The sequence below is a fragment of the Spermophilus citellus genome, assembly GCF_964194105.1.
Source record: "Spermophilus citellus genome assembly, chromosome: 7".
NCBI lineage: Eukaryota > Metazoa > Chordata > Mammalia > Rodentia > Sciuridae > Spermophilus > Spermophilus citellus.
The window spans coordinates 84,938,374-84,949,186 of record NC_138188.1 but is presented as its reverse complement, the minus strand read 5'-3'; the positions used below and the strand labels follow the sequence as shown (position 1 = coordinate 84,949,186).

The window sequence follows — 10,813 nt, the reverse complement described above, 5'->3', positions numbered from 1 at the left end:
ATTTCTAAGTTTTATGAGTCAATATGTATTGTATACATGTACTAAACTATCACATTGTATTCAATAAATATGTATAATATTTACATGTTAATAAAGAAACTAAAATAAAAATGCACTTTTGTTTTAAAGTTGAAGGCCCATATTTTTGGCTCTTGCTCTCTATCAGTGCAATTCATGGATCCTTGGTATTGGCACTCCTCTTGCCTCTATTAGTGGCATGCCTGCTCCTCTGCCAGTGTAAAAAGCAACTGACTCTGCCAGGCCCTTGCACACAAATATGGCTGAGCTGACCAGCTTGAGGGCAACTGTCGTTAATAGGTAAAAGGGATAAATAAAGCAACCACATGGGCTCTAACGCTATCTGTACTGGTGAGGGATGTTGCAATCTCATCTAGGTCCCTGTTGAGGCACCATGTTCTTTAACTAATCATTCCCATTTATAGTCCCAAAGCTGAAAATTCCTGGAAACTGCATTTAAAATGTGAGATGGAGGGGGCTGAGGTTGTAGCTCAGTACTAGAGCACTTGTCTAGCACATGAGAGGCACTGGATTTAAGCCTCAGCACCACATAAACTAAATAAATAAATAAAAGGTATTGTATCCACCTATAACTTGCGAGAAAAAAAAAGTAAGAGGGCCCAGGTGTGGTGGTGCACAGCTATAAATCCAGGGGCTCGGGAGGTTGAGGCAGAAGGATTGTGAGTTCAAAGCCATCCTCATCAACTTAGCAAGGCCCCAAGCAATTTGATGAGACTCTGTCTCTAAATAAAATATAATAAAGGGATGAGGATGTGGCTCAGTGCTTAAGTACTCCTAGTTCAATCCCCAGTATGTATAACTAACTAATTAAATAAATAAAAGTAAGCCAGGACAAACCTCTATTTCCTGAACTTTCCATGCAGACAATAAAAGGATGATACCTATGCAAAAGCAGAATGCTCCTGTGGCAAAAAATATAGTGAAGATTGCCTGGTTTGAGAAGTGGAGCCGGTGGGCAGGCAGCTTTTGTTGCTTTATGGCTGAGTTCTCTGGCATTCTGGAGAGGTGATGTTGGAATTCCTTCTCCATGTTGGTCCTGTAGGAGACTAGACACACTTCTGGGACATTTAGAACATTCCTACTCATAGTAATACCACATAGTGTTAATGTTACAGGAAGAATTACATGAACCCTTCCTTTGCAGTATCTTTTCTACTTCCTGGACTTATTCTTTAACCAGATCTGATATTCATCAGGAGCACAGCTCTCTTCATTCAGCTATTGCTAGGTATATTTTACCCAGGCTCAGAAAGACTTGTGCTAAATGCCATACCTAGAAGGGATAATCCACAGCAAGGTCTATAGAAATCAACATCGGGCAACAAACACACAGATGTAGTCACTAAAGGCTATTTCTGGAATTTGGTGACTAATTCAAGGCAAGCCCTTCCTGAAATGGGAAAAACAAATTTATCTTTAAGAACTTGCTCAGATCCTGGGATACATAAAGATAAATTAGGGCTGTCATTTTTTTTTTCAAATCTGGCTGTCACCTAATGTGAGTATAAACCGAGTTGGAAAAATGCTCTCAGATAGCTAGCTTTGCTATTTGTGACAATGAGGAAGGGAGAAGCATACAAGGAATTGTAGAACACAGATGTTTAATTTCAGCAGATTCCTTTTTTTTTCATTCGTAAGAAAAAATCCCATAGAAAATGCAGATTAAAACATTTCTTTCTAATTTCTCCCAAGTGCATTATTTGGAGTAGCCCGGATAAGGTAAGGGAAAGATCATCAATTAAATGTTCAACAATGGTGTATGGTATTAGACCTGGTTGGTTTTGGTTTTTTCCCCCACTTACTAGAAATCCACTAACATTTTCATTAGGCTGTTAACAATAGTTAATTATTTAGAAACTGGCATTAAGAATGCAGAATTAGGATTTTTAAAATTAAGCAGTATGTACATTTCTAATCTTCCCTTTTTATTAATACTAGGCAGAGATGCCATGGTGGACTGTTTTTGTGTCAAAGAAGGCAATGATTTTGGCAAATGTGCATTTAAAATAATACAAAATAAATGCAAGTACTTATAATAGGAGGTTTCCAATTCAGAGTCAAATCTTCCTCTTTGCAAAACTGCAAAATACCAATGGGAAACTTTCTTGAGACATTTGAATCTGACTTGGAGGTGGTAACTAGCATGGCAGTCCTTGTCAGACAGTATGTGTGGGAAGATGGAAGCAAATACTTCTAGTTATCATATACTCCTATTTTACTGAGAGAACAGAGTTAAGAAGTCAAGTTTAAAAGGGAATAACAGGCTATGAGATTAGATTATATGTGCAGTGTTAACCTACAAAATATCAGGTTTGTTTGTGTTTAGGTACTTGTTTCTGCTTTGGGTGGGAGTATACTACACAGACAATGCTTAGTAACAGGGCCATCCTGTAATAAATCAATAAAAATTGTATTTCTTAGCCTTTTTATAAAACAAAAGAAGAAAGCTAACCAAGATCCCAAACTAAAAGAAGCTTCCCATGTAGTATATTAATTACAGTTCTCCCAAGATACAGAAAAAATACATTGTATGATTAAATGTATATATACAAGAATTGCTCACATGATTATACAGAATCTGCAGAAACTGCAATGTCCCAGTTGAAGTCTGCAGGCCAAAGCCTTATAAGAGTTAGGAAGAGCCAGTGTTTCCGTTAGAAAGTGTCAGGCAGGAGAATTCTCAGACATGGGGGAGGGTCAGCCTTTGGTTCTATTCAGGTCTTCAACTGATGGCATGAGGCCCACTCAAGACAGAGGGCAGTCCACCAATTTAAATGTTAATTTCATTCCAAAACATCCTCATAGAAATACTCAGAATAATATTTGATCAACTATCTGGGTACCCTGTGGCCTGGTCAAGTGGACACATGAAAATTAGTCATCATAGGCACTGCACACTCTGGTGCAACATTCTGGAGCTATAATCAGATATATTATATTCACCTATTTCTTCTAAATAAATCTATTTTAAGTTTGCAAGTAAACTTCTTATGCCTTGTTTTCAATATCTCCAGAACAGGTCTCCTCAGCACTACTGACATTTTGAGTCAGGTATTTCTTTGTTGGAGCTATACTATAGCATTGCAGAATGTTTAACTGCATCCCTGGCATCTACCTGGTAATGTCAGTCACAATCCCCTCTAGATGCCAGTTGTAACCCCTCCCCCTACAGTTGTGGCAACCAAACATATTTCCAAATATTGGAAATGTCCCTTGTGGGACAAAATTGCCTGTCTGAGAACACTTCTAGACTGGTACTTATGTGACAGTTTGTTAGCAGCTGTTGTGCTATGGTGTCATTAGAAATTTGTTGAGTGATTTTATAAATTTTTGCCTTCACTTTTCTTTAACCCTATGTGTAGACAGCCTTCTCAGACATTATAAGCCATATTTTATATTTGAAGTTGCCTTATATCTCATTGTCTTTTCCTATTAGCTGTAAATATACTACATATGAATACAGAATCTGGAAGTTTGGGGGACACTCACAAATATAATGTTCATAACGATCTCTTTTTTTTGGTTTTGGCAAGTCAGTAGCAGTTTGGTGGATTGGTCTGGATTCTGACAGAAATAGATTGCAATGTCTTAATTTGCAGATTTGTTCATTCAAAAAATCATGCTTGATATACTTTTTTCCAGATTAGTCTAAGACATGTCACTTGACAGGTAGTTGAATGCTAGTATTTGGAAAATGTGATCCATTTTCTTTTTTACTTGTGACTGAGAACATCTCACTTGTTAGGGTTAAAGGAATAAAAATAGTAGGTAAGGTTAGGCATAGTTTGGATAAAATTTCATTCTATGGTGGCTCTTTTTTCTCTTTCCTTTAACTTGCTGGGCTCTAGTCAGGATCGTTGATAATGGAAAACATTTCCCTCAGTTCTTTTGTGTGGCTTTCGGTCTGCAGAGGTGCAAGAGCGGCAAGTTACTAGTGTGCCAGAGTGTGAGATTTGCTGGACTTCTATTTGCTAGGCTCTGAGGCTTGTTTGACACTTCACAAAATTTGAATGTGGACTTTCATGTGGGATCTGTTTGCTTTAATATCTCTTATTTGCTGTATATGCCCGAGTCTCCAAACAGACCAGTTGGTGTCTTGAAGTGAAACAGGAGACCTGGGTTTGACTTCCAATTCTTCTGTTTGAACTAGTGTATGTCCCTTCTGAGATTCAGTTTTACTGTTGATAAAACGTGAATAGTAACATTCTTCCTTCAGGACTATTTCAGTGGTTAAACAGACAAAGTGTGACAACTGTTACACTGTTTGGCAGAAAGTAGATAACCAGTCAACACTATTTAAATGAGTAAGCCAATAAAAAGAATTTGATAAATAAAATAAAAAAAGTACTGCACTTAATTCAAAGAATAAAATAAATATTCATGAACCCATACCCATATCAATAATTAAATAAATAAGTAAACGGGAATAAGGAATAGTTCTTTCTTACAGAGGAATTCCAATGAAAATATATTAAGAGAGTAAGAGAAACAAAAAAATCCTTACAGTAATAATTGTAGCAGAAAAGAACTACCAATAGTTGTTAAAAAAAAATAGTGGGCAAAGTTTGAGGAAAACTAGATATTTTCAAAGCCTCAAAATATATTCCCCAAGAGAGAGAGAGAGAGAGATAAATTACAAAGGAAAAAACAGCAACTTTATTGTGGAGAAAACTGGCAGATATCACCTTGATCAGGAGATCAAGGCTGACATGACATCACTGGTAAAAGCCACATTAACATTATGTATCCCCTGACATGACACATTGAGAAGCACATACCACTACTGTGGTTCTGGCCAAAAAATGCATAACTTCAATCAAATCATAAGAAAACAATAGACAAATCCAAACTGAGGGACATTCTGCAAAATGTCTGACAAACATCAAGAGTGTGCAAGTCATGAAAGAGAAGGAAAGAAAGAGAAACTGTCACCATCAGGAGATGTAAGGTCTAAATACAATATGGGATCCTGGCTTAGAAAAAGGATATCAGTGGAAAAACTGGTGAAATCTGAACAAAGTTTTTGGGTTGTAGTTAACTGTATCATACTGATGTTGATTTCTTAGTTTGGCAACTGTATCATAGTTACTTATATAAGATATTAACATTGGGAGAAGCTGGGGGAAGGGGACATAGGAATTAACTTTATTATTTTTGCAACTATTCTGTATGTCTGAAATTATTTCAAAAAAAGTTAAAAAAAAGTAAATGGATAAGACAGGCACAGTTATATTCTCTCATATGTTTACAAATGCTACATCCATCTGTGGCGCTTTCTAGCTACCACTGCCACCCTTCATGCTGGGACCATGCTTCACAGTTTACAGATATGCTCCATGTGTGCCATCTCACAGAAATCCTGCAAAATATCATTCCCATTTCACAGCTGATGATACTGAGGTTTAGAGAGGAAAGGGACTTGCCTCAAGTTACCCAGCCGCTCTTCCTTTTCTTCTGCATATTACAGCAAAGGATAGTTGTAGAGAGAAAAACTCAATCTGTTCAATAAAGATCACATATAAGCTTGCGATTCTTTATTATACAAGGGAGTTGACAAAAGGGCAAATTCATATCGGTCAAAGAATTTCCACAGATATTCCCAATGATCCAATTAACATTATAAAACAATAGCTGATATCCACTGAGTGCTTGCAATGTGAAGCACCCTTAAATATGATGCAAATTCTACTGTGAAACTCTTCATTAGGACCAGGTTAGAAAAGGCCCAGCTTCAAGGATTCTGACTTGCATAGGCTGAGTACTCCCATTTCTAGAAGTTCAAAAACCTCCTTTCTTATCTAAATGAGAGAGAAGACCAAAAAAAAAAAAAAAAAAAAAAAAAAAAAAAAAGGTTTAAAATCAAGCAAAGATGGTGAAAACATTCAAACATCTGTACTTCTGGGTATTTACACAGTTGTTATGGCCAGTATCAGAGAGGCACAAGTCCTGATCAACCTGATTCAGAGAGTTGAAATAGTCACACAAATAAAGGAGGAGGTATTATAGAACACATCAGTTTCATTAACATGCCCATTTGTTTGTACCCATTCAAAATAAAATGCCATACAAATGTGGCTTAAGGACTCTAAAGTGTGCTTTCTATAACCCAGATTATATGCACTATTCTACTATAGGATTTTATTGTCTTAGGATAAATGCTAATGATGTCAATATAATCAGTATAACTGTGATGACAAAAAAATTTTGATATCATTTCTCATTATTATAACTAAACAATAGTAGGATATTCAGACTTAACATTATAACTGAAGTCACCAAATAGGGTCTCATGTGTCTAATATAAAATTTGTTAAACTAGTTTTTAGAAGCTGCCTTGCTCAGAGGCAGAACGTATGATTCTATGTGTGTTTTGGGGGAGAGAATAGGGGGTGGGTTGTAATTGAATAGAAGTTGTCTTTTACCCCAAATCGGAGGTTGATAATAACTCACCAATCAATTAAAATCAGGTTTTGTCAATCTGGGGATAAGGTTTTATGTGGTAAATTATTCAGCATGTCTGGAGGAGCAATTCCAAGTCTGTTCTATAGTTACTGCCCTGATTTATTTCTGGTTGGTGACTGGCAGCCATGTTTATTACTATGCAAACCCTAGATTGAAAAATTGGCCCCATGGTAACATGGTGGGTGGAAAAATCAATTTTTCACATTATGATTATAATGGATTACTTTCATAAATATATAATGAGCTAAAGCTCATTTATAAAGGCATTCAGTCATTCAATTCTAATCCATTAAGACATCAAAAAAAACTTCCCAACTCCATAAAACCAAAATATCTTTCTAAATTAAGTTACTGGTTTCTGGGGCTGAGGAGATGCTGGCAAAGGTACAAGTTTGTGTCTCTCATTCTCCCACCTTGGCCCAAAGTGCACATATAAGAATGATAGGCAAAGATGATTGTGTGCATGAGGAAAGGCATAGGAAAAGTGCCAAGTCCTTCAGATCTTCCTGTATCTCAAAGGCAAAGTACAGTCGTTGTCCTACTAGGGCAGAGGCCCTTGGCCATTTAATAAGTGACAAAGTGGACTCCCATATAACATAAAGGATACAGTTCTAAGGAGTTGAGTGGCCTCCATAATTGTAGTTATCTCAGAGTTAAAAGATAAAAATCATGTCAAAAGCCAGAATGTATTGGCTCTCCATGTCAAAGACTTTATTACCATAAAAAAAAGGATTAAAGGCTATTGCTGATTAAACAGTACCTCAGGAATATCCATCATTCTCCTCATCTTCTGATCTCTCCAGTTCCAGTCAAAAATCAGAAACTTTAAGGGGTTCAAAGTAAGGCCACCTGAAAGAGAAAGCAAGAGTTGCAGTAGTAAAAACCTCTGGACATAAGCTTATTAAGATGATTTTTTATTCTGGTTGCTTTTCGCTTCATTTGCTGTCTTTTCCCCTAGCAACTAATCTCTGCCCATTAAGTGCTGTCCTTGCCTGATGGAAAGCAAAAAAGCCCTCTGGGACTTCTTTCCTTTCAATTTTACTATTACTCCTGAAAAAAAGCAGAGAAGCTGCTCTAGCTAAGCTTGTTGAATCTGGAAGGTGGAGTCTCCTTCCTGAAAGAACTGGATAAGGTGTATTCTGCAGTTAGGCACAGTGGCCCTTGGAATCTGCTTGACTTCAGAGGTAAGTGGGGAGGAGGAGGAGGAACACAGGGTTGGGTGGTTTGTTTTAGGCAAAAAAGGAAGTCCACATTAATTGTTCTATTCAGTCAGATATCCTCTAATGAGGCTGAAAAATCCTCCAAGGCCTCCTTCTCCTCTTTTCCAGTCTCTCTGGAAGACAATTATTGAATATGAGGGCTGGAGGAGACCCCTGGGATTGTCCAGTCCTCAGGTATGATTTTCCTACTGCTCCAAGCTGTTGCATGTTGCATGTGCAAACAGTACCTGAAGACCTCCTCAGCCTGAAGCACTTCCCCTAGCTTTTCCCTAGGCCACTTCAATATTTCCCTCTCTGCTTCAAGTAGCTTTTCATAATTAAAATGCTTAGCAGGGGACAGTGGCAAACATTAGCTTATCCCAGTGACTCAGGATGATGAGGCAAGAGATTGACAAGTTCAAGGCTAGCCTTAGACCTTGTCTCAAAAACAAAATAAAAAGGGCTGAGGATGGAGCTCAGTGGTAAGAGTGCCTCTGGTTTCAAACCCCAGTACCAAACCAAACCAAACTAAAATAAAACAAATAACAAAACTCCCACAAAAAAACCAAAATGACAACAAGAAAACAAACCAACAAAAAACCCCAACCAACAAATGAGCAAAAATACATTTTATTTAAATCTGTCTCTGCAAAAGAAAAATGCAAATGGAAAGCTGGGAAAGAATGGGTTGATGGCCAGTCTTCTCTTAAAAATAAGTGGTGGAAGAGCAAATTCCTCTGTAGAAAAACTGGGCACTACGTAATAAGAGCTTTAAAACACTATTTGACAAGTAGTTTTCCTTCCATAACATCCCAGGGAAAACACAGAAACTTAAACATAGTCACTTGTAAAGATGATCACAAAAAATTAGAAAATACAACCAAAAATCCTGTCATAAAAAAACTGAAAAAGGACCAGGGGTCGGGGGAGGAGGTTGTGGCTCAGTGGTGGAAGGCTTGCCTAGCATGTGTGAGGCACTGGGTTTGATCCTCAAAACAAAACAAAAACCTGAACAAAATCCACAACAGTACAGTTTTTCAATAGAATGCTATAGAGATATCACAAGTGAAAAACTAAATCTAGTCATGAAAGACAAGGAAAGTCCTCATGAAATATATAGTAAGTGAAAAAAGTAGGCTGCAAAGTTATAAGCTGTAGTATTAAATGCATAAATATGTTGAAAAAAGACTGAAGGGAAATATATTCATTATAACTAACGAGATTATCTCTGTAGTGCCTTATTTTCTTCTCTGTCCCTTTTTGTATTTTTCATATACTCTTATAGTCAGGAAATCCCCTTCATTATTAAATTATAACAAGAAAATTCAGTCTCTAATTGTACACATTCCACTGTCAGGAGATATGGTTCAATGTCTAAAAACTCTCCTCTATATCTAACACCATAAACATCTTGTTAAGTCATAAACAGCTATTTAAAATGCATTATGTGGGGCTGGGGATGTGGCTCAAGCGGTAGCGCGCTCGCCTGGCATGCGTGCGGCCCGGGTTCAATCCTCAGCACCACATACCAACAAAGATGTTGTGTCCGCCGAGAACTAAAAAATAAAATATTAAAAATTCTCTCACTCTCTCTAAAAAAATAAAATAAAATAAAATGCATTATGTGCCATTGGTCTTGCTTTGTTAGACTTCCAGTTTCTAGAGTGTGAGGGTGGCTGTTCTTTGCATGCAGCTCAACACCTGATGCTAATGAATATTAAATATCTTATCAGATTCAGAAGTAAGTTATTTTCATTAATATACAACATCAACAGCTCTTAAATGATTTTCCACATGAATTAACCTTCACATTTTCTCCCAACTCTGTGGAAATCTAATTTTAACAGTCTTTCTTTCCACATTTTTTATTGGTGCATTATAATTGTACATAATGATGGGATTTGATGTTACATATTCATACATGCACACAATATCAGTTGACCAATATCACTCCCCAGCATTCCCACCCCTGCGTCCTTTTCATCTACTGATTTTTGACTTTCATGAGATCCATGCCCCACTCCCTCATTTCTTTTTTCCTCTCTAGCTTTCACATGAGCGAAAACATGCGACCTTTGACCTTCTGAATTTGGTCTCTAGTTCCATCCATTTTTCTTGCAAAGAACATAATTTCATTTTTCTTCAAGGCTGAATAAAACTCCATTGTGTATATAGACCATATTTTCTTTACCCATTCATCTGTTGATGGATACCTAGGGCTGGTTCTATAGTTTGGCTATTGTGAATTGTGCTGCTATAAACATGAGCATGCATGTATCACTGTAGTAGGATGACTATAATTCTTCAGGGTAAATACCAAGGAGTCATATGGTGGTTCCATGGCTAGTCTTTTAAGGATCCTCCACACTGATCTCCATAGTGGTTGTACTAATTTACAATCCCACCAGCAGTGGTTTGGGATTGTATATTAGTACAACCACTAATGACAGGAATAATAATAGTATCTACCTTAGGGATTGTTATGAAAAATGAAGTGCCAATAAAGAGCTCAGCACAGGAGAGTGTTAGCTAGTCAGGATGCTGTGAGCACTGAACGAGACAGCATACAAAAGTGGGAGTTCCTTTTTCTCCACATAGTCTCCTGTGCTGAGCTCTTCATTGGCACTTCATTTTTCATAACAATCTCTGAGGTAGATATTGTTATTATTCCTGTCATTCAGATAAAGAAATAGGCTTAAAAAGGTTAACTGGCCAAAATCACAGAGCTGGTAAACTGCTGGACCTGGGCTTTGAATTCCAAGGTCTGAAACCTTACTAGGGGCTCTTTATCTCAGCACTATGTTGTTTACTCACTGTCTCCTCTTGGTGTACGGTGTGGATCTGCCTGTCCTTTTTTGAGTGGGCTCTTCTCCATAATTTCAAGATCAGTTAAAGATCCTTCCTTGCAGGGTCAGGCCTCTATAATAATCTCTCCCTCATTTCAAATCTTACAGAACTTAATGATCATTTGGCTCTCGGCATTGACTGCCTCATGTTGTCAAACTCATTCTGTGAACATTTAGCTCTTGAACTGGGTCATGAGTTCCTTCAGGGAAAAAGGCTGTGGAACCAGGGAGGCCTGGACTGAACGACCTCAGGGATTGCTTAAACCT

General features: G+C 37.5%; 1 protein-coding gene across 7 annotated transcripts in view; it reads right to left on the bottom strand.

The window, feature by feature from the left end:
- Nucleotides 1–4,678: 4,678 nt before the first annotated feature.
- The window catches only part of CMSS1 (cms1 ribosomal small subunit homolog), a 319,968-nt gene continuing 313,833 nt past the window's right edge, over nucleotides 4,679–10,813 (bottom strand). For all 7 annotated transcript variants that reach the window (XM_081301152.1, XM_081301158.1, XM_081301155.1 and 4 more), the window contains exons 9-10: nucleotides 7,262–7,350; nucleotides 4,679–5,837 (exon numbers count right to left, since the gene is read on the bottom strand). In XM_081301152.1, the coding sequence (XP_081157278.1) occupies nucleotides 5,754–5,837; nucleotides 7,262–7,350 (173 nt within the window). In that variant the 3' untranslated portion in view covers nucleotides 4,679–5,753. The remainder of the gene's footprint in view (nucleotides 5,838–7,261; nucleotides 7,351–10,813) is intronic.